This window comes from Alternaria novae-zelandiae (genome assembly GCF_023758075.1).
Source record: "Alternaria novae-zelandiae strain BMP 2774 chromosome Unknown scaffold_6, whole genome shotgun sequence".
NCBI classification, from domain to species: Eukaryota; Fungi; Ascomycota; class Dothideomycetes; order Pleosporales; family Pleosporaceae; genus Alternaria; species Alternaria novae-zelandiae.
Window position 1 is genome coordinate 674,172 of NW_026056966.1, and position 27,781 is coordinate 701,952.

General features: G+C 54.4%; 7 protein-coding genes across 7 annotated transcripts; 4 read left to right on the forward strand and 3 right to left on the reverse strand.

Annotated features, from left to right (window-relative positions):
* Positions 1-60: 60 nt before the first annotated feature.
* J4E88_003759 (uncharacterized protein) lies at positions 61-4,977 on the reverse strand (the record flags this gene model as incomplete). Its single annotated transcript, XM_049397407.1, has 4 exons — positions 61-128; positions 158-4,594; positions 4,642-4,888; positions 4,936-4,977. The coding sequence occupies 4 exons, from the start codon at positions 4,975-4,977 to the stop codon at positions 61-63; spliced, it is 4,794 nt and encodes a 1,597-aa protein (XP_049256795.1).
* Positions 4,978-5,518: 541 nt separating this feature from the next.
* On the forward strand, positions 5,519-7,752 carry J4E88_003760 (uncharacterized protein; the record flags this gene model as incomplete). Its single annotated transcript, XM_049397408.1, has 2 exons — positions 5,519-5,806; positions 5,860-7,752. The coding sequence occupies 2 exons, from the start codon at positions 5,519-5,521 to the stop codon at positions 7,750-7,752; spliced, it is 2,181 nt and encodes a 726-aa protein (XP_049256796.1).
* Positions 7,753-8,314: 562 nt separating this feature from the next.
* On the reverse strand, positions 8,315-9,104 carry J4E88_003761 (uncharacterized protein; the record flags this gene model as incomplete). Its single annotated transcript, XM_049397409.1, has 3 exons — positions 8,315-8,473; positions 8,721-8,847; positions 8,986-9,104. The coding sequence occupies 3 exons, from the start codon at positions 9,102-9,104 to the stop codon at positions 8,315-8,317; spliced, it is 405 nt and encodes a 134-aa protein (XP_049256797.1).
* A 576-nt stretch (positions 9,105-9,680) lies between these two features.
* On the reverse strand, positions 9,681-11,432 carry J4E88_003762 (uncharacterized protein; the record flags this gene model as incomplete). Its single annotated transcript, XM_049397410.1, has 1 exon — positions 9,681-11,432. The coding sequence occupies one exon, from the start codon at positions 11,430-11,432 to the stop codon at positions 9,681-9,683; it is 1,752 nt and encodes a 583-aa protein (XP_049256798.1).
* Positions 11,433-12,847: 1,415 nt separating this feature from the next.
* J4E88_003763 (uncharacterized protein) lies at positions 12,848-17,433 on the forward strand (the record flags this gene model as incomplete). The annotated part of the gene is made up of 2 exons (XM_049397411.1): positions 12,848-16,858; positions 16,909-17,433. 2 exons carry the CDS (start codon positions 12,848-12,850, stop codon positions 17,431-17,433), a joined length of 4,536 nt encoding a protein of 1,511 aa, XP_049256799.1.
* Positions 17,434-21,187: 3,754 nt separating this feature from the next.
* Positions 21,188-23,912, forward strand: J4E88_003764 (uncharacterized protein; the record flags this gene model as incomplete). Its single annotated transcript, XM_049397412.1, has 6 exons — positions 21,188-21,305; positions 21,361-21,887; positions 21,932-23,227; positions 23,272-23,371; positions 23,424-23,758; positions 23,808-23,912. 6 exons carry the CDS (start codon positions 21,188-21,190, stop codon positions 23,910-23,912), a joined length of 2,481 nt encoding a protein of 826 aa, XP_049256800.1.
* Positions 23,913-24,880: 968 nt separating this feature from the next.
* On the forward strand, positions 24,881-26,938 carry HSE1 (ESCRT-0 subunit protein hse1; the record flags this gene model as incomplete). The annotated part of the gene is made up of 4 exons (XM_049397413.1): positions 24,881-24,970; positions 25,091-25,421; positions 25,469-26,089; positions 26,136-26,938. The coding sequence occupies 4 exons, from the start codon at positions 24,881-24,883 to the stop codon at positions 26,936-26,938; spliced, it is 1,845 nt and encodes a 614-aa protein (XP_049256801.1).
* Between the last annotated feature and the right edge of the window lie 843 nt (positions 26,939-27,781).

The window sequence follows — 27,781 nt, forward strand, 5'->3', positions numbered from 1 at the left end:
CTCAACTTCGCCAAAACACCCAACGCCCTAAACTGCCCCAGCACCTCCTTCAACAACCCCTCAGCCGTCGTCCTCGTCTGCGGCGTAGGCGTCCACATAAGACTCGTCGTACTCCTTTGAGCAGGATCCTGCCCTGGACCCGGACTCTGAGGCGTACCCGGATTACTAGCGTATGGATTAGGCAGGCCAGCACCGCCTGGACTGGGAAGGTCAGAAGAGGCGGAACTACTACCACTGCTGGTGCTGGTGCTGGAAGAGGGTGGGAAGGGGGAGGAAGCAGCGCGGGTGGAGCCTACGGCGCCGATCCAGAGGAAGTTTACGGCTATGACGATGGGACCGGATTCTGGGTCGGGGATGGGGTGTGAGATGCTATTGGTTGTTTGGGGGGTTTCGCCGCGTTTGACGAGGAGGCCTGAGATTAGGGCGGGGCTGAATTGCGTTGTCGAGTGGGTGTTGTGGAGGCGGTGGGCGAGGATTACGCCCCAGGTTTCGTCTGTCACGTCGACTAATCTGGCTTCTGGATCCGCTGTTGGGTCTGTGGCGGAGGGGTCGGCCGAGGGTGTTGCAGCGGGTGTTAGACCTGGTCCTGGATCGGACGGGGAGACGCCGGCTTGGGAGGTGGAGTCTGGAGGGCTTGCGCCGCCGCCGGTGGTTGTGCTTGGGGCAGCCATCGTAGGTATGAACTTGTACGGTGGATCTGCATCTACTGCTGTGAGTAATGTGACGAACACATTGATCTGTGTCGGACACGAGATCAAGTAGACCCATGTCTCCAATTCCTCTCTTTCCAGAACTCCGGCTTTGGCAATGCAAACACGCCAGTTGACTCGTCGTGATTGTAAGATCTCGATAGTCGTCTGCCAAATCTCTTTTGCGACCTCTCTGAACACGCGAGTGCCTAGATGATACGAGACAACGGCTTGAGACTTGCCACAGCTGTCGGTCCAAGCTGCTGTCACCCAAGTGCCATCGAGACTGATCGCGTACGCAAGGTGCATATAGGTATTCTCTCGGAGCAGATCCTGCGCTGGCTCGGGGATAAGCTTGAAGGGTATATTGCGTGGAAGCGTCTCCTCGAGATGGAAAGCAGGTGCCGCATATATGCTGAGAGATGTCTTGTCGCTATTAGGTGCACTCGGCGGGCATCGATCGTAAACCTCTCGAGCAAGACTGAAGTAAGTAGCCGGATCCAGGATAACGGGGGCGTCGAATGAAGCGATGTACTTGATAGGTATGACCTGGAGCACCAGATCCGGCTTCTGGGGCTGATCTGGACGTCCTGGTGTTCCTTGACCATACGCTTGGAAGAGCGCCCAGAAGGCCGAGCACAGTTCCCAGAGCGCAGACGGACCACCGAAAGGATCAATCATGTAAATGACGAATGCATCGATCTTTGAATCCTGTTGCTCCCGTATCTTCGCATGTTGTATGGCGAGAAGCTTACCGAGCTGGACGCAGGTCTCTCTAAGGAGCTTGAATGTCTCCGACGGTGTGATAGACGAGCTGGCCCTCACAGGCACAAGGCCCCCTTCAAACTCGACAACCGTCTCGACGCGAGAGTGTGAACCGAGCTTGCAGCTGTCGTAAGCAAGCTGAAGGTTGAGCAGGAAGTTCTCAAGGCATGGTCGAAGAGAATCGCTATGAGGGTATACGCAGAATGTAACGATATTCTTGGGAGGACTGATGGGTGATAATCCCAAAGGCTCCCAGAACGCTACTGCTGGTGGAAGCAAATCCCAATGCGTCTCCGCACGGCGTACCCTCAAGAAGGGTGCGTTGATCTGGTACATGTGGCTCCCGGTAACTGCCGGGCCATCACTCTTCCGTGCAGGTGGCCTCTGCTGCGCTTTTGCCAGGGCAGCATAGTCCTGGAAGACCTCGTGCACGCCCGCAAGTGTAGGTAGGTCACAATGCTCGGCTGCTGGGAAGAGCTCTTTGATGACAGCCTGCCAGCGCGTCTCTGCCATCTCATCACTTCCGGATTCTTTTTCGAAGGGTACATCCTCTCCCAACAGATCCAGAGTTGCAGACACAATCTGGTCTGTCACAATCTGTGTAATTGAGATGCTGTCTTTGGCACTCAAGGGCTTTTCTTCTGATACTTCGTAACTCATCTCAGGCTGAGAGGTGGGTGTGTCGGGCATTTGCGCTGGGTTTGTCTGTAGGGTAGGTAGACTGTAACGCGCGCCAGCTAAGTGTCGTTCCACTGGAGACGGGAAATGGACCAAAGACCAATCCCATAAGCTTGGCTCGAAATTGTTCAGGTTTGACTCATCAAGTTGAAGACCGTGCAAATCTTGCCAATCACCTCCTATTGAGTCAGCGAACGACGTCACCGAAAGCGGCGTGGCGTTGCCCTCGCTCTGTAATTTCCTCTTCGCAGGCATGACTAGGCCGCCTATGGTAGCTGTGGGCGTCGCTTCCACCTCCTCTTCTTCTCCAGAGTCTTCATCGGATTCGTCTGATGTCTCACTAGAGTCCGAGTCTTCGCTAGCTGCTCGAGCCAAAGATGCTATTTCTGGTATCTGATGCGTAGACGCGGCTCCTACAGTGATACGAAGCTTCGAAAGTAGGGGTATATCTCTCAGACCTTTTGTCTGGGTGACGGTGGCCCCAGCACCAGGACTGGGGCTGGAGATACTGTTACGGCCATGTTCTACAGAGTGATTTGTGCTGAACCGTCCATCCTGATACTTGGCGTCAGACATGCTCATTTTGCGACTGAAAGCCACCGGGCTGAAGTGTGTATCGTGTGGGGTATCCGTGGGTTGAGTCGATCGAGCACGCGATGTCTTCTTGTTTGGCGGAGATGGCTGTAGTGCCTTGGAAACAGCGCTCGGGCTTAGTGGTGGAGTTGGCTCCTTGGAGAATGACACTTTTGCTCTTGGTGTTGGGACGGCAGTTTTCTCCTCAAGCTGGTCGACGCTTTCGTCCGGCGGTTCTTCCACGACCATAGGCTGTTTGCCTTTGTCTTCTTTCTTCACGCCCACGGGAGGCTCGGAAGCCGTATCCAAGGCACTTTCGAGTGCAGCGAAAGGGTCAGATGTGTCTTCTTCGGTCTTGGGTTCGACAGCGACTTGAGACTCAGGCTTTCGTGATGCGTTTGCAGGTGCTACGCTCGTGTTTGGCAGCTGAGGTGCGTCCATCATGTCAATGTCGTTATCGTCCGGTCCGTCAAAGAAGTCGAAATCCGTGTCGTTGATGCCATCCCCTCCGTATCCATCTTCGTCCATATCGTCGCCGAAAAGATCATCGTTTCCACCAGAGGTGTTGAAGTTGTCTGGCGCAGGTGCGGCGGGTGACGTCAAAGGCGTCTGTTGATCTTCCATCTTGGTGTCGTCTTGTGGAGCGGAGAGATTGATGGCAGGGTTGCTGCCTCCGGGTGCTAGGATGACGTTGGAGACCGTGCCGGACACACTCGGTGTGTCGCTATGGGAGACTGCAGTTCCGGGAACAACCCCATCCGGAGGTGTGGGGTAGACACCACCTGCAGGATGCAGGTCCCCGTAGGCACCACGAGCGTTTACAGGTGATGACGCGACCATGTTCTGTTGTTCGTCCTTGAGACGGGCAGCGTCCTCTTCAGCCTTCTTCGCTTTTCGTCTCGCTTCAAGAATCTTGTCACGATCCGGCTTTCCTAGAAACCACTCCTGTGCGGCATCAAGTGGATCCTTGAAGCCCGTTGATTCTGGCGTCTCGTACCATCTCAGCATACTGTGGCCTCCAGCTGCCGCCACACCAGCCGGCTCCGCAGACTTCATCTCGTGTTCTTCTGATCCGTGGAAGAAGCATAGTGCTCTGGGCCAGAGAACGTCTCGATCCTGACTTGCTAAAGCCGGGCTCGAAACTAGAGGGTTATTAACTGAGGTCATGCGAATTCTAACCCATGAGCTTTTCTTCTCAAGGTCAGGCAAAGTAAAGCCCTTCCAGCCCAGCCAACGCTTGACACTCGACTTCCAGTTCTCAATGCTCTGCTCTAGGGTGGTGAGTCTAGTGCGTTTCCTATGACGGAGGCTTATTTCCTCTACGATGGAGTCAAGCGGATCTTCAAGGCTCGTTATTGTCGCAAGCAGGCCATTCGGAGCCACTCGGATACATCTTCCAACGAGAGACTGCTCTCCAGCTTGCGTTGACACGTCCTCGACGCAACGAATATCAGTCTTTTGGTCAGTGAAAGTCGATACGAGGAGCGTGCCTGAGCTGGCCCAATGTACATTGATGCTTGTAATGCGATGTACGCAGTCTGGTGGTTCAATCTCATCCTCGTCATCGTCTATCTGCTTGTAAGCCTTGGAAACAAACGTGCGGAAGTTCAAGGCAGTCACATTGCAATCTTTGACGATGTTGAACGAGATGAGAGCAATGACGGATGATGTGAAGAGCTCATAGACTGTGAAGCAATCGGGCGGCGCAGGGGCATCAGATGCCGAGGCCTGGCTGTTTCCCTGTGACGATCTCGCACTGCCAGCAGGCAGACCCCTTTGTGGTGCTGTTGCCGATGGGGAATTGTTCGAAGTCGCAGTCGTGTTGGGATTGCCCGGGCGCATGGGAGGGCGCGCTAGATCGATGGCCTTGGTGCATCCTGTCTGCTCGCCTAGCACGTGTCAGTCGTAATTTTGGGAAGGTGCGAGCGCGACATACTGTGCAGGCGATAGCCGTCGAGCTCTGGGAGGTCGACGTTCGGCTCTATCTTATCGACGGTCGTGGGCTTGAACAGCCACAGCCACGGTCGCGAGGCATCCTGCGCAACAAGGTGCAGGTCCTGTCGCAGCTCGGCTTCGACTGCGCGTATGTCGTCGGAAGCATTCCAGTCTCGCGTTCTCGAGGAGGTGGGGGTGGTGGTGCGGGTGATTGAGAAGGCGTGATATGCGACAGCCTCAAAGTCTCCCTGTATATTGTCAGCGTGCCGTCGCGTACAAAGAGTTTCCGACATACTATAGCTTGCGCATTCGTAGTACAGGTTTTGAGAAATTCCATTAGAGAGATGGCTCCTTGTTAAGGGACATTCAGGTGGTATGCGCGGCGTATTTTCACTCCCAAGACTGCGCTGTACACCTTTTCCATCAACTCCGCTGCGGTCCGCCCAGCGCGTCACGCGCGACAGTGTCTATCAAAGCGATGGAGGAGTGGTGTGGGCGGGGCGTCGAGGGTCGAGGGTCAGTGTATCGGCATGATCTAGACGCGTAGGAGAAGTGATCATGGCTCCGAACACGGGGAGAGAGCCGGATGCAGCGTTCGGCGCCTCCCGATTGCAACGACGTGGTACAGGGTGGGCAGTACAAGCACTTGAGGGACAGAGCGACTGGACCCGGCAGCGAAAAAGCAAGTGCATGCGATGTCAGCTACGCGGAAGAGGCAGACCAGTCGACGGCGGCTGGCTCGCGGTCGCTAGCCCACACATCCATGTCGCCCGGGTGCACGCCCGGAGTTGCGCTTAGTACTAATGGCTCCACTCTTTTTTCATCGCGAACTTCCAAACGTTCTCTGCTGCCGCTCTGTCGCAACCCACTACGCCACCATGAAGATTTCCTCAGGCGCCGTTCCGGTATACACCATCAGTGGCAGCGAGGCGCGCCCGCTGCCCGAGTGGCTTATTCGGAAAAGAAAGCGCAGCTTGAAGAACGACCCCGAATTCGCCAACCGCGTCGACCTGCTGCAAGATTTCGAGTTTGAGGAAGCCAGCCAGTGTGTCCGTGTGAGCGAAGATGGCGACTGGGTCATGAGCACGGGCACATATAAGCCTCAAATACACGTTCACTACCTGCCCCATTTGTCGCTGTCATTCGCAAGACACACCAACACTCTTGTACGCTCTTTCCGTTCTTACTATCCACCCGCAAGATATGCTAACTTTCGCAGAACCAAACTTTCCACCTCCTCTCCTCCGACGCCAAAAAGAGCGTACATCTCCAGCAAGATCGATGCATAGAATTCCACACCGGTGGAGGCCTCCACTATGCGAGTCGCATACCACGTTACGGTCGCGATCTTATCTACGACCGGAGATCAGCAGAGTGCCTGGTACCCGCGGTCGGTGTCAATGCTGACGGCATGGGCGAGGCCTTCAGATTGAACCTGGAAGTCGGGCGCTTCATGCGGAGTTACGAGATTGACGTGGGTGGTGACGATGTGACGACAGTAGGCGGCGGCGCTCTCCAGGGTGGCATTGGTGCGGGCGCAGTGAACACCGGTGCTATCGCCGAACATTCGCATGGTCTCCTCGCCTTCGGAACCTCTATCGGCACAGTTGAGTACTGGGACTCGCGATCAAGAAACAGAGTGGGCATTCTTTCGGCGCCTCCAGATGCGTTTGAGGGAAAGTCGGAAATCACAGCGGTGACCTTCCCGTCGTCGGGTCTGGAAGTTGCCGTGGGAGACTCTAACGGCATTGTACAACTCTATGATCTCCGATCACCAAAGCCACTTCTACGAAAAGACCAAGGATACGGCTACCCGATAAAGAACATCATCTACCTCGACGGCGCGCAAACCGCCGAGCCCAAGATTTTGACCGCAGACAAGAGGGTCATCAAGATCTGGGATCCCAAGGACGGTACACCATGGACCTCAGTGGAACCATCAGTAGACCTCAACCACGTCGAATGGGTGCCAAAGACTGGTATGCTCCTGACGGCAAATGAGGGCAGGCAACAACATTCCTTCTTCATTCCACAGCTCGGTCCAGCGCCAAGATGGTGCTCCTTCCTCGACAACATTGTCGAAGAAATGGCCGAAGACCCCAACGACCCCAACGCTTTCGGCAAGGGCGCATCTGGAGATGTATACGACAACTTCAAGTTCCTGACACACGAGCAGCTGAAGCAGCTATCATTGGACCACCTTGTCGGAACCACAAGTCTACTGCGACCCTACATGCACGGTTTCTTCGTCGCCCAGAAGCTGTACGAAGAAGCGCGCCTCATCTCGAACCCAGACCTCTGGCAAGAACAACGCGCCAAGAGCATCGCCGAGAAGATCAGCAAAGAGCGCGAGTCCCGAATCCGCGGCAACAAAAAAGTGGCCGTCAAAGTCAACCGAAAGCTCGCAGAAAAGATGCTGGAAAAGCAAGAAGAGCAAGCGCGCCGGCAAGCCAAACGCGTCCTCAAGCAAGGCGGCGACGACGACATGCTCGACGCCACCAGCACCGCACCCGCCGTCTCCGAACCCACCAAACCCGCCGACGGCGTCCTCAACGACCCTCGTTTCGCCAAAATGTTCGAAGACCCCGAATTCGAAATCGACGAGCAAACCCGCGAGTTCCAACAGCTCAATCCCAGCACCAAGATCCCCAAGGGCCTCACCGCCGCCGAGCAAGAAGACCTCGAATCAAGAAAAGGTTCTTCCGATTCAGACTCTTCAGACTCTGAAAAGGACGCCGTGCGTCCGGCGAAGAAACCACAACAGCAGAAGGAAAAACAAGACAACTCGCGTATTTCATCCAGTGCCTACCGCAAAGCAGGTCATCGCTCGCAGCGCGCTGGCCCCGAAATGGTTGTTTCGTCGTCGAACCAACGGAAATCGGGGTCGTCTGCGATGGCGAAAGACAAGACGTTTGGTTCGCGCGTGTCTAAGCTCAAGGATAGGAAACCGGCCAAGTCGGCGAGTAACACGACGGTCGTGGGTGAGCGGGAGATTACGTTTGCGCCGGAGAAGAAGCAGAGGAAGAGGCCCGAGCAGGAGGGGCAGAGGCATGATCGGAGGAAGGAGGGTGGGAGGAGGAATGCTAGTAACAATGTTTTTAGGAATATGTAGGGTTTGGAAAAGTAAATGGATTGGGTGGGAGGCATGGAAGATGGAGATGGAGATGGAGATGCATACTTGGGAGTTGAATGATACCCTTATCAAAGTGTAACACATGTGTTGGAGACGTGATAAGAACGGTAAAAATGTTCATGTGCTCTCTTCATTAACAAGAACACGCAAGAAGTAACTCTATCATCTGATAATTTCCATTTCAAGCTCATAAGTTACGCGGAGCGGGAAACGAGGAGCCCAGAGCAAAGAAATAATGCTAAATGTCTTCTTTTGCACATCTGTCAGGACACGTACGAAGTTTCGATTGAAGAAAGTTAAATCGATCTATTCCAATAGCTCGTCCGCAGCATGATGAAAGCTCGAAACGCAGCCTTCCCCAATATATGAAATATACGCCTCCATGCGATCAATACCACATGGCACCGCCTCTGTATAAATATACCCCAGTCCCATTGTCTTGTCCAAGCGGGACTTCCTCTCTCGCCTAGTCAGGCTCAGAAACCTCGTCGATCGTGGGTTCAATGTCGTTTTATTCCTTTCCTGGTGAAGATGAACAGTCTTACTCAGAAGACTGCTTGTTCATCATAGTGTAGGCAGCGAATGCAAGCGCACCACCAAGCAGGATGATAGCGTAGAGACCGACACCAGTGGATGCGCCGTCGGTGGTGGTAGCGGTTGTACCGGGTTGCGCGTAGCTCTTGGGCTTTGGGTCGCCCTCCTGTTTTTCACTCGTCAGTATTGTTGTTCTGTTTTGTGGATACGGAGAACGGGTTGTTTCGTTTCCGTGCATGGTGGGCGGAATCGTTCCGAAGAAGTTCCTTGACCCTCGGACCGGCATCTGGGCGCGGCATCTGGGGGCGCGGGATGCAGATGCGATGTGTCGGGGGGATTTGTTGCGTGTACGTGAAGGGAGGAAGTGGGAATCGGGTTATATGTGCGGGATTGAGGAGTGGAGGGTGTCGTACCTGACGCTTCAAGTTTCCAACAAGCAGCCCATCGAGAATCTCACGGGCTTCATCCGAGTGACCGACATCCTCAAAGGCTTCTGTTGAGTCCTGGCCTCCGACATCGAGAAGAACTTCCTCACCACCTCTGTACATGTGTTAGCAACCGTTGCTGTGACCATTGACCCGACACATGTGAAGGCGGGGCTTTTGGCCATAACAAGTATGAGTATGCGAATGCCGAGGTGTGCATTACGCGGCGGGCAGGACAGGGCAGCGAACGTACGGGTGCTCGTCTACGAAGCTCGATGCGTTGTAGACTTTGTCGTGGACGACGATGTATAGGTCCTTCTTGGTGTTGTGCTCCGAGACGTCGGAGTAGGTGAATTCCTTGTCGGCAGACATTGTGGTGGTGTAGCGGAAATTCGGGGTACGTGGTCTTAAGGCGGAAAACCGAGGTCGTATACTGCGTGCGTCGAGGCGGGGAGAGAATTGGACGGGAGACGGTTGCGTTGACGTGGAGGTGGTCAGATGGGAATGAACACGGCGGATAAGAAGTTGTGCACAGTTGTAGCGGGTTGATTAGCTAGCTTCTCCCGAGGTCGGTTTAGGCGTTGCAGAGGCGCTCGCGCTCAAAGTCAAATTGCTCTTCAGCCATTGGCTCAGGCGCTCACCGACCCAAGGCTTCCGAGCTCCGGCCACAACGGGTAAGAAGACCCTGTCGGCGGGGCTTGCGGTCTTTTTGAGTAGTCAATTCCGCTGGCAATGGGAATAGCACCTCATGCAAAGACTGAACGGGTGCTCTGTCGTCTGCATTAGTATAAAACTTGGAACGTACATATTCTCTAAGGCAATGTATACTTCGAGAAGGTAGGTTCAATTTTTCCCTCGTATGAAATGATAATCAGGATGGTTGTCAGAAAAGTCGCTTGCTATGCTATAATGCTATGATACTGTCTACACCTGCTCCGCCTCCCTGAATCACCATCCCGACCCCAAGACCTTGATCTTCATCCACTCGCTCGTTCCTATCCCAAGATTTAATCCGTTCAACGCCCACCATCTTCGCACGGCATCTCCCCGCGCTCCCTCAACACCATCCTCTAATGCTTCTTCGATATCACACGTCTTGTACTCCACCTTCAGGCCGCTGCGCTTCCACCATTCTAGCACGCCGGCATGGCCCATTTTGGTCGGTCCTACGAGAACCTGGTTGTCAAAAAGAATTTTCTCGCCGCGAAGGGTACGCCAGTAGTCTAAAATATGTGTGTGGCCATGTGTCGAGGCGATTTTGGCTATTGTATCTTCATGCGAAAAGGGAATGCCGGATTCAACCCAAAAGTGAATCGCGGGTAGGCAGCCTGACTGTGTTGCGTAGGTGATGGACTTGCCCACCTTGAGAGGTAAGTCGTCTTGGCGGGGTCTGCTAGGAGCTTGCTCGTCGATTGGTGATGAAGGTACCGAGGGGGCCGTCCTGTAACGGCTGTGCTCCTTCCACCACTTGAGTACGTGAATGTGGCCCTGCGAGCTAGCTTGCTCGAGCGCAGCTTCTGTGTACTTCAGTGAGAGGCCAGAGTTATACCACCAGTCAAGGGCCTGGACCGAGTTGGTGCGGCTCGCATTGTCAATGGCTTCCGCGGAGTACTCTTTGGTAAGGAAGGTAGGCGACGTCCGCCAGTACTCGAGAATCTCCGTTTTGCCAAACACAGAAGCCTTGTGAGGTAAAAAGGTGTGCCCAAATGTGCCCCAGAATAGCTCCTTGTGAAACTTTTCTAGATGCGCAAGAACGGGTACCATGGCAAAGCGCATGATGAGTTCGATGCATACCCGGGAGATGCGTGTGGGGTTCTCAGTGTCGAACACAGCCTTGATCTCCGAATAGGGATAGGTAAGAAGCGCCCATTCTATCTTCTGCATCTGCGTCTTGGGGCCTTCATCGCTAGCCGATTGTCGCCACTCTTTCGGTATGGGCAGATTCGTGTGGACATTCAATGTAGTCGCCAGCTCCCAGTCCTTGGTAAATTCCAGGATGATGGACCAGAGCTCTGGCGGCAGCCGAGACCCCTTGCTTCGCGTAGGTGTCAGTGTTGGGAGATGGGCAATAGGTAGTGCGATAGTGCGATCACCAACTGCCATCAAATCGATCTGGGTTTGTATAGATTCATTGAAAGCCTTGTGCCCTTCTACCCATGGGTGGTACTTGCGCCCGGAATGGTCGAAAGACCACAAGAACGGAGGGAGTACGCGGATCCAGTTCCACTTCCGCCGTATCTTGCTAATCTGCTTCCTCGACATGGGGTTCTCCCACATGAGCGTGGACATGCCCGGTATGAGCATTATCTTCTTTGACACATTCCAGCTGCGCAAGATCTTCAGATGCAGGTTTGTTGTGAATCCATGGAGCATACGGGCGAGATTCTCGGCGTCAAGCGGTGCGAGGACGAGCAAGTCGGCCCATGAGCAGTACTCTGCCACGTTGGTCTCCTGATAGTCGACATGTTGCCACTCGGGCGTCGTGTCGCTCTCGGGGTCATACGTGTACCAGACGGGCTCGAGCTGGGGCGGGACAGTCGTGTGCGTCGTGGTCGGGAAGTCCTTGCACGCGATGATCTTCAGAGAAACATGCTGGAGGCGATGCAGGCGCGCAACGATGGAGCAGCCAAAGCGGAAGGCCGAGGGGTCAGTGAGGGCGACGAGGACGTTTAGCGTTCGCGCGGGTGTTTGCGAGGACATTGAGGGGTGGCGTGTGGGAGTCTGTAGGTTGCGGTGAGTGCCTACACAGACATCGATTCACCGTTACGTTAGACCGCGATTGGCCGCTGCCCCACGTTGCTGTCAGTAGCTGCCGCCAAGCCCAGGCAGTGTCAGGCACGAAGGGTGCATGGACGTTTGGGGGACATAAGCCATTGATGCCATACTGTCGCGAACGGTGGTGACGGCCGTATTCAAAGGCCCGACCTCGTTACATGTACGCGTCAAACATGAAGTGATTCCATGGTGCATCGTTGGTCCACGAATTCGTCAGAGCTTGGCGCGTTGATCGTCGAAACACTTTTACACGCCACGGGCCGGGATCACGTGAGATCGGCGCATCCTGCCCCCGGGGCCGTCTGCCGTGGGCAATCTGCAAAATTCTGGGGACAAGATAGTTCCGCGGGAGGCAGCGTACCACTCTTACTACGAGAGTGTCTGGAGCCCTCGGAGCCCGCTGACAGCTGTCATGGATATGTTTGTGAGACCCGGGTGTCATTAGCCGACGCCTCTTATGGTGTTGAGGGCAATAAACAAGCAGGTGACTGTCGCAATGATGCCGCCGCGTCTCACCAAACACACTCCACGTTCGGCGTCGAGCCAGCCGTGGTGCATCTCACCGATGACGTAGCGCTTGTCTGCCCTAATTCCCGCGCGCGAGTGGGTCCGAGGCCGCTGATGATGGAAAACTGTCGAATATCCATGCTCCGGTCGCTAAGAACTTTCATGGCCTAACCTGCATCTTGCCCCTAACCTACCTGCTCTGAGCTTAGATCGTCGATCGCAGAGATAGAGCGACTTAACCCAAGACGTTCGCGATCGACATCTGGAGGCGCATCAAGCCATTCAAGACGACGCATGGCAGTCATCTATCTCATCAACTAGACGGTGACGCGCTGCCCGTCGTTGTGTCTGCACAAGTGCAGCTAGGAGCCAGCCTGGTCGTTGCGCATCTCTGCCTGTGTCCATCCTTCTGTCGCTTTCCATCCACTCCAACGGTTGCATGCCTCGCACTTGACTGCCCTGGACGGTCCAGATTTCGTTCGCCCCTCCGCACGCCGCCACATCTCCCAGCAGCAGCAACTCTGCCAACTTCATGAGGCTGCTAGGCCCGCCCACCATCCCCCTCTGGCAAAAGAAACGAGACTCCTATTAGGGATTGTCCGTCTTTCGCCACCCTCACGCGGTCCCTGCATAACGCCAAGTGACCTTGCCTGCGGTTGAGAGCATCCTCGCAACTATCCACACCACACGTTAGCGACCACCAGACGCCCATGGACGCCTGAAGGCACAATCCCACCGTGTGCGGGTGCCTCTATTCCTACCAACAGCCAGGCCGTCGGCGCACTCTTAACCCTGCCGCCGGCGTGCTCGCCTGATCGACGAGACACAGCTCCATGTCTCAATCACCCCAGCAAACCCCCAACCTTGGTCCTAATACACCAAGCGATGGCCGCTTCAACTTCTCCACCGTGTCGCCCGTGCCCGAAGAGCCAGCTACGCCCGACGCTGCACCAAAGGCCGCCGACTTCGCTCTGCCACCGAACAGCGCTGCGTCTGGGGGCCCTAGTAACGAAGGCGCCATGAGCCCCTCCGCTACCGACCGTGTCTTTCCCATACGGAGCGCCATCAGCGTCGACCCTACTCCCACACCAAAGGGCGGTTACTCCCAAGGCGATTACTTCCACCCATATTCGCGAACAAACGACTCGCGCTTCACAAGCGACTCCCGCCGAGCTTCGCAGGGATCGACTACGTCACAGGCTTCACATGGCTCGCAGCGCGCTTGGGGGTTGCGTCCTGGGAGTACCAAGGCAGACACAGGCTCTGATACACAGCGCTCGTCCTTCCAATCCACTCAAAGAGCCGACGGCTCGAGAAGGGCCGCCCCTCAAATACCCCAACAGCTGTTCAATGATCTGTCGTCAACAAGGTCAGGTGGAAGCGCACAGGAAGGCAGTCGGTCACCGGGGTCAAGAGCCGAACGGGCGCCGTCAATTGGAGGTGCTTCCGCTAAAAGTGGTATCAGCAGCTTGGATATGGGCGGACTGGTGACACATCGGTTCAAGCACGTCACGACTGAGGGAGGACACATGGTCATAACAGGCCGTGAGGGCGATACCCTACAGCGCTGCGAGGATGAGCCCATTCATCTGCCGGGCGCCGTGCAAGGCTTCGGTCTGCTACTGGCACTGCAAGACGACCCGGAAGGAAGTCTGCTGGTGCGTGTCGTAAGTGAAAACTCTAAACGCATATTAGGACGCACCCCGAAGGAGCTATTCGCACTAGAGAGCTTTACGGACATTCTATCTGAAGAGCAAGCCGATAACCTCTTGGACCACATCGACTTCATCAAAGACGAGGACTCCGACGTCACGTCCAATGGGCCCGAAGTCTTCACCATGTCCATCAAAGTGGCAGGCTACAATCGAACGCGCAAGCTGTGGTGCGCCATCCACATCAACGATTCAAATCCTGGACTTGTTATTTGCGAGTTCGAGCTTGAAGAAGACCCTCTATACCCGCTGGTGCCCCCCAACGACCTTACTCCAGAGCTGCCGGAAGATACTTTGTCCAGTCAGCCCACGGCGCAGGAACTACTCGAAAGTACAGAAATCAAGAGCAAGCCCTTGCGAGTCCTGCGTAGCGCGCGGAAAAGGAAGGGTGAAGCTGCTGCGATGGAGGTCTTCAACATCATGTCCCAGGTGCAAGAACAGCTGGCTGCGGCACCATCATTGGAAAAGTTTCTCAAAGTTCTTGTGGGCGTTGTCAAGGAACTAACTGGTTTCCATCGCGTCATGATATATCAATTCGACCAAACTTTCAACGGCCGTGTCGTTACAGAACTTGTTGACCCGCGAGCGACAAAGGATCTATACAAGGGGCTGAATTTCCCTGCTTCCGATATTCCAAAGCAAGCTCGAGAACTATACAAGCTAAACAAGGTTCGCATGCTCTACGACCGGGACCTAACAACCGCAAGGCTCGTTTGCCGTACCGCTGAGGATTTGGAAAGCCCTCTCGATCTCACGCACTCGTATCTTCGCGCCATGTCCCCAATTCATCTCAAATATCTCGCGAACATGGCCGTAAGGTCGTCAATGTCCATCTCCATCAACGCGTTCAACGAGCTGTGGGGTCTTATTGCCTGCCATTCGTACGGGCCTCGCGGTATGCGCGTATCTTTTCCTATTCGAAAGATGTGTCGCATGGTTGGCGATGCAGCATCGAGAAACATCGAAAGATTATCGTATGCGTCAAGACTACAGGCCAGGAAACTCATCAATACTGTACCAACACAACATAACCCCTCCGGGTACATCATCGCCTCCTCTGATGATCTCTTGAAACTCTTCGATGCCGACTTTGGTTTACTCTCGATCCGTGACGAGACAAAGATCCTTGGTATTCTAGAGAACTCGCAAGAAGCACTGGCCATGTTAGAGTATCTCAGGATGAGGAAAATACAATCGGTCATGACTTCCATAGATATCATCTCGGACTTCCCCGATCTGCGATACCCGCCCGGTTTCCATGTCATATCAGGCATGCTAATCGTCCCCTTGTCGGTAGATGGCGAGGACTTTATCGTTTTCTTCAGGAAAGGACAACTGAAGGAGGTGAAATGGGCCGGTAACCCATACGAAAAGTTCATCAAAGAGGGCACCGAGGGTTACCTGGAGCCAAGAAAGAGTTTCAAAACGTGGTCCGAGACCGTCGTTGGAAAGTGCCGCGAATGGACGGAAGAAGAGATTGAGACCGCCTCAGTGCTATGTTTGGTATATGGAAAGTTCATCGAAGTCTGGAGGCAAAAAGAAGCTGCGCTGCAGAGTAGTCAGCTGACCCGATTATTGCTGGCAAACTCGGCGCACGAAGTTCGCACCCCACTGAATGCAATTATCAACTACCTCGAGATAGCACTGGAAGGAGCCCTAGACACGGAAACACGGGAAAACCTTTCGAGATCGCATTCGGCGTCGAAGTCACTCATCTACGTAATCAACGACCTACTTGACCTGACCAAGACGGAGGAAGGCGGACCACTCATTAAGGGCGAGTCGTTCGACTTCCGGGAAACAATCAAGGATGCCACCGACATGTTCAAGAACGACGCCAAACGGAAGAACATATCTTATGAAGTTATCGAACACCCGGGTTTGCCTACTTTGTGTATCGGAGATCAACGCCGAGTCCGTCAGGCCATCTCCAATATCACTGCGAACGCCATACAGAACACTACCCAAGGTAGCGTCACTGTGGAGGTTTATGTCGCAGCAAGGCCCAGCAGAGATCATGTCGAGGTTGAAGTGGCAGTGGCCGACACGGGTGTTGGTATGAGCCAGAAGAAGCTCGATCAGCTCTTCTATGACTTGGAGCAAGTTCAGTCTGAGCCTGCATCTATGCTGGAGGATGCGCTGGTACCTGACAAAAATCAAATTGCCGAGCAAGGTAAGAAGTCAACGTTGGGTCTCGGTCTGGCCGTCGTTGGCCGCATCATCAGGAATATGAACGGACAATTGAGGCTTCGATCCGAAGAGGGCAAAGGCACGAGGTTCGTCGTACAATTTCCGTTCGACCTTCCAGACGCCGAGGTAGAAGCCGTGACAACGGCAGAGGCTTCGCCAGCTGGTAGCATCACACCCCAACCGGACAGTACCTTATCGAGCATCCTGCCTGGCCCTGATGAAGGCGAACGGACTCTCATTGCCCCAAGTCTATCGCGCCACACCTCCGATAGCGAGAGGAAGAGTAGCTCGAGTGGTGGGACGAGTGGTGTGGTCATTCGAAGATCTAGTGCGGAGAGTCTGACGAGCAAGACTAGTCTACGCAGCTTCAAGAGCGGGTCGAGTCAGAGGAGTGATGTGGACAGACTTATCGACGCGATACAAGAGCCGCACATGATCGGCAGAGGCGATGCAAGCCCAAGCGCACACTCTCTGAGACCGACCTTAACGAAACGCAATAGTCTTGATCCCGGCGCCGCGCGCATGAGGTCTAGGAGCCTTGAATACATCAGCAGCCAGCCTATTGTACCTCCACACCAGAGAAGCATGCAGTCCGATCACGCAGGGGAAGTTACCGTACCTGGCTCCGGTGCCCCAATCACGGCCCTGAAGATGCCTGATGAAGGCGGCGATAGTCCGGTAGATCCTCGGCCCAAGCCTGGGAGTGTCCTCGGAGAGGTACAGGGCGACACACCAATACAACCGTCTGCGGAACCGGAGAAATTGACTTCGGACCACATGCGCGTACTCGTTGCGGAAGACGACCCGGTGAATAGTAGGATTGTCAAGAAACGATTAGAAAAGCTTGGACATGAGGTCCATCTCACCGTCAATGGCGAGGAATGTTCGTCGGCATACTGCGACAATTCACGAGACATCGATGTTGTCTTGATGGATATGCAGGTTAGTAGAGTGTTTTTGAAGACCTGCTCTGTTCACTGACATTATTGAAGATGCCAATCGTCGACGGACTTACCTCAACCAAGATGATAAGATCGTTCGAGAAACTACACACCGATATCTACTCAACCCGAGCCGCCCTCTGCGGCCGCGTCCCCATCATTGCCGTCTCAGCCTCTCTGATCGAGCGCGACCGCCAAAGCTACATCGACGCTGGATTTGATGCATGGATCCTGAAGCCCATCTCTTTCGATCGGCTCAACAGACTCATGGCTGCTATCGTCGACACGGACATTCGCCATGACTGCCTCTACCAACCCGGAGAATGGGAGAAGGGTGGCTGGTTCCACGGGGGCAAGCACAGTGCCGACGAGGCCAACACCAAGCCATCAGGCGAAGCGCCAATGCCCAACCCTTCGGAAGAGGTCGACGAAGCAGTCATGCGATCAGAAGAACCGATGGCTGGAGAGGAGAACGAACAGGGCGATATTCCCGACGAACAAGCACGGCTCTTGCAAAATCAGGAGGAGGGAAAGACGGAGCCACCTCCGGATGACGCCTCCAAAGATCCAGCATGAAGCAATCGAGATGTGTGTTATTGATCATGTGGTCTGCCATTACCCTAGTCGACTCACCTTGCCCGCGGTACTGCTGATAGATGCCGCCTGTCGCGGCTGATCAGCTGTCCACGCCCACGCCGAACACCACCACAGCCTTACTTTCTTTCAGCGCCTCACGACCTCAACCCTGGTTCACCGGTCAGCGCATACCCTTTCACCGTATACATATAAATTTTTCTTCAAGTTTCACCACTCGATTCAGGCGGCATAGTTGGTTGGCAACAGGGCCCTTGCAAGCATCGGAAAGGGGTTTTTGGGTTTTTGTTTTTATCCCAGGTCGTCGGTCCAACATTAGACGTTAGAAAGTCTGCGTCGAGTTTCTTGGATGTCACGCGCGTATGATGATGAGAAGAGGAGTTGTTGTTTTTTTGCTGCTGTTGTACGACAGCTGGAATGATACGGGATTTTGTCGTGTCCGGGAACGGGGAACGGGGAAAAGAAGGGTTGGAAGGGGCTAGAGTAGGATAGGTGCGAAGTTGAATTGAAGGACACAAAAACATGAGATGTTGCTGTGTCTGTATGTGTGTGTTTTGGTGCTTGTGATGCGGTGTGGGAACTGCGCGACTGTCAACCCCCTTTCGTGCAATTGTTAACCCTACGTCCATGAGATCTGTGCGCATTGCGAAGAAGAGCAGAGCGATATTAGATGTTGCGGCATAAAACACAGGTTTTGCGCTTTGAAAATTTGCAGCTCATCATGTCATTTTGTGTATGAGATGAGATAATGTTTCGTTTCCATAATATTTGTTAGAATACATGTTCGTGTTATTTCTATAATTCAGATCAGCACCAGAGACGACTGTAATTGCGGCGAACTTCCATCACGAGTTCTCGGTATCGAACCTACCAAATGTAGAATTCCCCCTTAGATTCCAGTTTTGCATATGATATCCATGTTTTAATTGAATCACGCATCTCACTTTTATGTACCACGTCTCTTGTCGCTTGTTATTCTACCGAAAATATTCCTTCACTCCTATTACTCGTCTTCTTTCGATTGTTCCGCAGCAGAAACACCGTCGTTAGAACCTTAGCTAACAACTATTTTTCTTCCAGCTGCACACCTACTTCGTTCTCGAGATTCTATTGAAAGCTTTAAGAATGCAGAAGCGTGAAGTGATTACGGCGATGCAGATGGTTGCGTGAGCGCAGCTAGGCTTGATATGATGGAGATATAGATATAAACTTGTATTATCCATTGCACGACTAATTGGTTCAGCGACTTGAGTTGTTCATCATGCGACTTCGGTGAAAAACATATGTTTCTCGTCGTACTACGAAAGATATCTGGAGTGATGCAGACCTTTGAGGCTCGCCGCTGAGTGTACCTACACTACTTTGCACGTGAAAGGGGCAACGCAAATCGTAGACGATGTCTCGCTTCCTAGACTAACGAGTTTACACGTGAAGCTTGACGAGTGATCTAAACAGAGACATGAAGATCTCGTGGAACTCGCATTTAGAGGAGCAGAAGAAGAAGAAGACGAAGAAGACAATACTACGATTTACGAAAAAGAGGATGACAGCGAAAAAGAGCACACAGAGGTAGTTATCGTTAATATGGCTGTTTTCAACAAGAATACAGGAGAAGTGCACGAGCACAGTTTGCGAAAGGAGTGAGCGCAAAGTCGGTGGTGCAGTTCATGTGCGTGCCTATACCAAGTCGTTGAGGAAAGGAGTGGAGGATTGCTGTGCCACAGTTGCACTGACCGGCGTGATGAGGGCGGCACGGATAAGGAGCGCGTGGTAAACATGAAAACTGATGAGATAAGGAATGCGCGTTGTACGTATATCTCAGGCATACAAATGAATGACTAGTCTTATAATGCCTACGGTGGATTGTTGGTGATGGGTTCTTGACAGGTTTCGTATAGATCCTAATCTGAATATTGTACCTCATGCTTGCGAGGTCCGTAACCCCCACGAATTCATCTATTTGGAAGAGACAACAAGTAGTCGAGCAAGCCTCCTTTCTGTCGACATGCAGGATCTAGATGCTTATTCAAGAAGCAAAGTCTTCGCAGAATGCCAAGCCTGAGCGCGATGCGTGTTGAATGTGTAAAAGGCCTGTGTTTACTGTGTTGCTGTAATCCGTCTTAAACATACGCGCCGTTACATCGCGTCGACTACAGATACGTGTGGTGATGATGTAAAATCGTGCCGACAACCGAACGTTGAAGCCATGACGTCGAAGAAGCAAAAATAGCACGACCAACTGCATGTTTGACGGTGATCGTCATAGCTCACGATGTGGCTGTTTCGGGCTTCTTCACAGATGAATCCAGACTCGAAGAGCGTTAGAGAGCTGACATAGATCGACAGACTCGTATCATTTCACGTGGCGTGTGTTAGCCTTGCGCAGTTTTGGGGCGGGCTGATCAAACCCCTAGATGCTCAGAGGAGCGTTGTTGTGCACGGGGCAAAGTGCCGTGGCCGGGTGCGTTAGAAGAACGGGAGATGGGCCGTTGCCGCGGCGCTCGGGGTATGCTGGCTCTTGTTGCATGACCATTACTCGTAGACTCGTAAAGCGGGAGTGAGTTGTTCGTGCAACGTTGGTTTTGGAGCGTCTAGGCGAGCCTGGTCGGAGTTGTTGAGCGATGCCGTGCTCCTTGCCTGGACATTTCATGTTCTTGCCCAGGTGGATTAGTATTTGTTGGCGCATGACTTCCTGCTGTCTCGCGTGCTTTGGGCTGGCAGGTTGGATGCTGTATCACGGCGACCTGCATGTGGGAGAGGAGACGTGCGTGGCGTGTTTCATGAGGGTGAAGGTTGAGGCTATCGTGACGCTGTGCTCTGCGGCCGGAGTCGTAGCGACAGATAGCGCGATGTGGGGGGAAAGAGGCTGTCTCGGAGCTCGGGCGCTGCCTTGCATGGCATTACCAGTCGATTTACAAAACGCGTCTGCCCTGCAGTGAAGCTTCTATGGTGAGGTAATGATCGCGCGTATTGCCCGGGAGACGCGATAGGATGCGTGGTGTTTTTGGGCATCGGTGTTGGTAGCAGGTACCGAGCATGTGAAGATGCGACGCCGGGAAGAGCCGCACGTCGACCAAGAGCAAGAGCGTCTACCAGGGAAGGCGCGATGGGATGGCAGGTATAAGAATAGACTTTACGGCGTGGCTATGGTGTTGGGTTAGCTGCGAATGGTCGCTGTCAATGGGGTCCCTCAGCCCTCGATGACGGATGGAAAAATGCGCAAAGATGAATGCGAAGAGGATAGACAAGCAAATCGACTTGATCATGTACTATGTAGACGTCGACGTGACATGAGCTACTGCATATCGCCACACCTTCTTTGGGCGTCAAATGCGGGCGCGCATGAGTCGGGGGGCTGCGTCGCAACGGGCAGAGGGCGGGCTTCAGTCAGCGGCGGCAGACCGTTGAGAAATTAGAGGAAACACGTCCTGAAACAGACGTATTCGGAGTCTAGTGGAGGTATAGCTGGCCTGGTGGAGATTAGGTGGTAGAGTCGCTAGCTAGGACTTGAGCACGGCAAAACCAGCCCTGGAGAGTCGGCCAGATCCATCTGTGCTTCTGCTGCGATCACTTCTGTCTGTACCTGTTTCTGCCGTGCATCCCCTCTCCACGTATCTAGCGACAGCGAGCTTCCCACGGCGCCGCCCATCCTCTCTCTTCTCCCCTTCCGGCCTGGCCCCCCTCGGCTGCGCAGGCTCGAGGTGTGACGTTGACTAGGACACTCTGCAGGCCCGCAATGGACGACAAGTCATCAACGCGGCCCACGAGGCTGACCAAGAGAGGGCCGTCGAAAGAGCGAGGCCCGCCAATAGCCTATTTGAACAAGGGCCCGACGACGCTGAAGCGTGCGCCGAGTGCGTGGTGTTCCTGTGTTCCTACCGTGCCTGCGATACTGACCTTACTCCATAGGCGCCGCCTCTTACTTCCAGCCGAATCTTGGCGTAGCACCTGCAGCATCCTCGTCGCAGTCGCCAGCGCGAGGCCTCTCCCGCTCGCCCTCGCACACCCTGCGGCCCGTCTACGAGCCCCCCAACCCGCATGCCTATGACCTGCAACCCGTCCACGTCGGCCAGCCCTTCGACCGCATCGTCGAGGAAGCTCTGAACGCCTCGAGCCAGCCGCGGCCCGCCCTCCAGCACTCGTACACCGACCAGCCTGCCCAGAACCGCTACCTGCGCCAGTCGCGCTCCTTCACCTCCAAGATGGACACCACGACGACCCCGCCCTCGACCACGTCGAGCAAGACGAACCGCTACAGCGACGGCAGCGGCGATGCAGCCAAGAAGCGCCTCTCGGGCGGCGCAAAGAAGAAGGGCACCTTTTCCAACTTCATGAGCAGCATGCTGGGCTCGCCGCGCCGCCCGACCATCTCGACGCCCACGAACCCCATGCACGTCACCCACGTCAGCATCGACAACCATACGGGCGAGTACACGGTGGGTAGCCCCTCATTGCCGATATATGTGTGCTAACAGATCAGGGCCTCCCCAAGGAGTGGCAGCGCATGCTCCAGCAGAATGGCATCTCGCAGGAGGAGCAGAAGCAGCACCCCCAGGCCGTCATGGACGTGGTCAACTTCTACAAGGACAATGCCGAGAAGAACGAGGAAGATGCCATCTGGGACAAGATGGGGCCCACGCAGCCTCAGGGATACGCGTACCAGGCCAACATTGTGCCCCAGACTGCAAACTACGGCTCCAACCAGCCCCCGCTCAGTCCCCCGCAGAGCCCGCGATTCCCACGGAACGACCAGTCTAGCTTCGAAAACCCGCGTGCGCCTCCTCCCGTTCCGCGCAGCCTGACCTCCCCCGTCGTTAACTCTCCTCCAGTCAATGTTGCAGCCCTCGTGCCCAGCCGGCCAGCGCCCAAGCCTCCAGGCCCTCCTGCTGGTTCCGCCGCGCCCATGCCAAACAGACCTGCCCCCGCGGCCCCAAGTCCGATCATCACCCAGCACCAGACCCCTCGCTACGAGAACGACTACCCCCAGGCTGCCTACGCCCACCCAACTCCCTCAGAGAGCCCCAATGGCTCTTCTGCAATGTCCCGCACCCGATCCAACACCACGGGAGGAACGCCGCCGCGATTTGATTCCCCAGCCAGTTCGACCCCGATCTCTCCCGCCCAGCAATACCAGCAGCAGCAGCAGCAAGCCATGGCCATGGCAACCACGCAGCAGCCAAAGGCACCTCTAGGGAGGAGCATGAGCCAAAGAGCCCCGCAACCAAACTACGCACCACCTGTAGTCCCTGCGCCGCAGCCGCAGCCGCAGCCGCAGATGCAGATGTCCCAGCCGACGCCCCAGCAGGTCTTTGCCCAGCAATCGGATCCCCAAAACATTCCATTACCATCGCAACAGGCTCGTGTTGGTCCAGCGCCCCGGCCACGTCAAAGGCCGAGGCAGAGTCAGGGACCGGATATCGTGGCCAAGCTCAATGCCATCTGTACCAATGCCGATCCCCGGGAGAGATACCGCAACCTCAGCAAGATCGGCCAGGGTGCTTCTGGTGGTGTGTTCATGGCCTACGAAAACAGCACCAACAAGTGCGTAGCCATCAAGCAGATGAACCTCGAGCAGCAGCCAAAGAAAGACCTGATTATCAACGAGATCTTGGTCATGAAGGACAGCAAGCACAAGAACATTGTAAACTTCATGGACAGCTTTTTGCTACGAGGTGATCTGTGGGTAGTTATGGAGTACATGGAGGGTGGAAGTTTGACGGATGTCGTTACTTTCAACATCATGTCCGAAGGCCAAATAGCTGCTGTGTGCAGAGAGGTGAGTCTTTATGTCCCGCTCGAAGAAATCCGCTAATTTTGCAGACCCTCCACGGCTTGCAACATCTTCACTCTAAGGGCGTCATTCATCGAGACATCAAGTCGGACAACATTCTGCTTTCCCAAGAAGGCAACATCAAGCTCAGTATGTTGAATTCGAAACCGCCACCTCCCATTACGTCTAACACATTTCACAGCCGACTTCGGTTTCTGCGCGCAAATCAACGAAAGCCACAACAAGCGCACGACCATGGTAGGTACCCCCTACTGGATGGCTCCCGAGGTTGTCACTCGCAAGGAGTACGGCCGAAAGGTTGACATCTGGTCGTTGGGTATCATGTCCATCGAGATGATCGAGGGAGAGCCGCCGTACCTGAATGAAAGTCCACTCCGTGCACTGTGGCTCATCGCGACCAACGGCACACCGACGATTAAGGAGGAACATGCCTTGTCGCCAGTGTTCCGTGACTTCTTGGGCTTCTCGCTCAAGGTCGACCCCGACAAGCGGGCTAGTGCTCACGATCTTCTGGTGGTACGTACATCATAATTGCTTGTCGTCGATAATCGCTAACAAGTTGCAGCACCCCTTCATCCAGACCGCTGAACCGCTAGGCACATTAGCGCCACTGGTACAATCGGCGAGGAAAGCGAGGGCAGAAGAGAGGCGGAAGAAGGGTGGTCTGTGAAGTTTCTTATTTCATTATGAATGTCTCTTAACACCGGAACTTAGGTACGGACAATGCGCAGACCAACGGCCGCGATTCGTCAAACACGAGCACGAATTCGTTCGCCGATTGGTATGGCAAGACGATGGAATTATAGGTGACGAAATGGCGCACAACGATGAACAGACGCACGTGGTGGAGGCTCACAAGTTCGCATATCCATCTCCAGTGGCAGCACGAAGCCACCCGCCCCTCATGGTCGTGTCGTGGTACCACCCCTGCTCGGCAGTCAGTATGCAAAGGTCGAAGCCTCATACTGCTGCTCCACACAACGAGCATTGTCGAGCGAATTAGCAAGCGCGTCATATCCTGTTCAACTGCTCATATTCGCGAGCGCATTATTTATGTTGTTTCAAATACTCCGAGTGCCGATGTAGGCATACATCCCATCTCATGATCTGGCAGATTTCTTGGGTTACAGAAGGAAGCGCATCTCTTACGACTATCTCATACAATGTGTGCAATTTTAGTGTCTATACGATTTGGGGTTACAAACTTGGCCGGAGGTGGCAATCTCGGCATATAGAAAAGTCGAATATGAATATTCTTCCTGTGTAACCTGCAATCGATCGATATTCAGGGGCGTATATTGTGATGGGCGTTGACATGTCTTGCTTGGTGAATTTGCGACCCGAGCATTGTGGCTGAGTAAGGGCCGCCACATCGTCGTCATTGGGCGGGGAGCTCTAAGCCCGGTTGCATACGACTGACTGCGACACGAACGACTTTCACTCTCCCTATAACACACAACTCGGCCTTCACCCGAACCTACCCTTACTACGTCGCGCGCATTTGCGATCTATCCGCGCACCCTCCGCCCTTCTCAACTTTACACCTTTACCTCAACTCGCGTATCGACTCCAGGCACCCGCGCCCCCGGAGAGCTTCCCCATACCGAATCTCAAGACACTTGGAAGCAGGCAGACGTCATGTTTCGCGCGCAATCCAACATCTTCGACGATGTTGTCGTTAAAGCCACCGACGAGAATCTCACGAGTGAGAACTGGGAATACATTCTGGTATGGTCAGCACTCGCGATGCCTTGGGCGGCGAGTTGGGCAGATGTCGCAACACTCGGCCAGCCACGACCATGCGCCTTACATTCCAGCATATGCGACAGATGCTAACTTACCACGCAGGATGTATGCGACAAGGTTGGATCGTCCGACACGGGCGCCAAAGATGCGGTCGCCGCCATGATCAGGCGGTTAGCACACCGAAATGCGAACGTACAACTATACACCCTCGAGCTGGCCAACGCCCTGAGCCAGAACTGTGGGATCCAAATGCACAAGGAGCTTGCCTCGCGGAGCTTCACAGAAGCGCTGCTGAGGCTTGCCAACGACCGCAACACACATCAGCAGGTCAAGGCCAAGATACTGGAGCGCATGCAAGAGTGGAGCGACATGTTCGCCCGCGACCCTGACCTGGGAATCATGTCTAACGCCTATATGAAGCTGAAGTCACAAAGTGAGTTGGGATGTAGCGGTGAACTGTACAATACTGACAGGTCTTAGACCCCAACCTCCGAGCGCCTTCCAAGCCACAGAAGACGCAGATCTCCGACGTCGAACGCCAGAAAGAGGAAGAAGAGCTACAAATGGCACTTGCCATGTCGATACGAGAGTCCAAGGGCGCAGCGCCGACGGCCGCCAAGTCCAACACGCCCCAACAGGGCGGATCGACTCCCAGTGCCCAGCCCGAACAGCCTTCGCAACCCCTACCATCAGGCACAACCGCGGCGACCGTCTCACGTGTACGAGCCCTCTTCGATTTCCAACCATCCGAACCCGGTGAACTGCAGTTCCGTAAGGGCGACATTATTGCCGTACTCGAATCAGTTTACAAGGATTGGTGGAAGGGATCGCTGCGCGGGCAGACAGGTATCTTCCCGCTTAACTACGTGGAGAAGCTGCAAGATCCGACGCGCGAGGAGCTCGAGAGGGAGGCACAGAACGAGGCTGAGGTCTTTGCACAAATAAGGAATGTGGAGAAACTGCTTGCGCTGCTGAGCACAAGCTCACAGCCAGGCGCGGGCGATGCGCGAGACAACGAGGAGATTACTGAGCTTTACCATTCAACGCTTGCTATTCGGCCGAAGTTAATCGAGCTTATCGGGAAGTATTCGCAGAAGAAGGGTAGGTCAATCGTAGGAAGCCTTACAACCAGCGCTAACTTTTCTAGATGACTTTACACAGCTGAACGAGAAGTTCATCAAGGCTCGTCGAGACTACGAGTCAATGCTGGAGGCATCCATGTCCCAGCCCCAACAACCTGCATACGGCGGCCGTCCTGGATATGGCGGCTACAATGCACCGCCCCCCTCAAACTACCAAGGATACCCACCTGTATCATCTACCCCACACCAAGATCCGGGCCGCTACGCTTATGGCGGAGGACCCCAGCAACATGGGCCTCCTTCCCAAGTACCACCCGTAGGCTCAAGCCCTGCTTTCTTCATGGTTCCCCCGAATGAACGGACACAGCAAACCCCGAAGCCAGGACCGCCATCAGACCCCTACACACTACCTCCAGGCAGAGTACCAGTAGGAGGGCGACCGCAGAGCTACGCACCCCAGGAGCTAGCGACCAGTCAATACGACTCACCAGTCGACAACCGCCATTCCTTCCACGCTCCGAGCCAGCCACCGCAAGGCTATGAAGCAGGCGGCTACCCCCCACAGCAAGGCGCTCCCCAAGGCCCACCACAAGGACAGCAAAACCCATACGAGCAGCTCTCCTCACCTCCGCCACAGCAAGCCCCACAAGAACAACAGCCACCTTCAGACCCTTACTCGCAACAACCGCCTCAGCAAGGCTATGGATACCCACCAACACAGCCTGGATATGCACCACCTGCGCCGCCTGGCAACACTTCTAGCCCCGCACCGCCTGCTCAAGGTTACCTTCCATATCGACCTGGAGGACAACAAGCACCCAGCGCGCCGCCGGTCGGTGGAGATGACGCAGCGGGATTTTACCGTTAGAATCGGTCGTGGGGTTTCATGGGCGGGTGATGGGGTGTGTAGTCGTAGTTGTGTAGTATAACAACAGGTTTATAAATGCGATACCACAAAGTCGCACTGGTTCCTCACATGGTTTACAGGTGACGAGGGGTCTTTTATACACATATTTCCCCAGTCCTCCCCCGGTTTCAGGATACGATGATATAGCGGAGGTAGTTGGCTGCGCCACGTTGACGGTCTTTGTTGATCTAAGGCTGTTTTTGGACGTGGGAAGGGGGGATGCGAGGTGAAAGATGCGAGATGCGTTTGTTGGATACGGCAGGCAGGTTTTTCGATCATGGCAGAACATGTTGTGTGATTGAGGGATTTGGTGGCACTTGTGAGAAGTTTGGATAGTGTGGACTTGGTAGAGATGGTAGAGAGGGTATCATGGATCTTTGCCACTATCGAGTATTGAGATTGTGTGGGTGTATTGAAGGACTAGTTACCTAGGTACTCTTTCTCTCTCATCGGTCTTGCGTCTTCGCGTCTTCGCGACTTTCCGTACTTTATCTCTGCATCTCGATATATTAGAACGAGAAGTGGAAGACCACGATCATGTTTGATTGCCGGACGGGTACTGCAATACCTCAATGGAGTGAATACATAGTCATGCAGGGATCCCATTGATATAGCCTGCTTTGAATATCCTGATCTCATGGCAGCGTTCACTTCGTCGACACGTGTTGCACCACGGCGATCATCTCTTTGTTCGGTTGAAGGGACGAGCCCACGGGTACGGGTCGTTTCTTTATGTTTGCGACGCCGCATCGTGAAACTGTCTCTCGATCATGCCGGATACAGGCATAGGGCTTTCCATGTGAC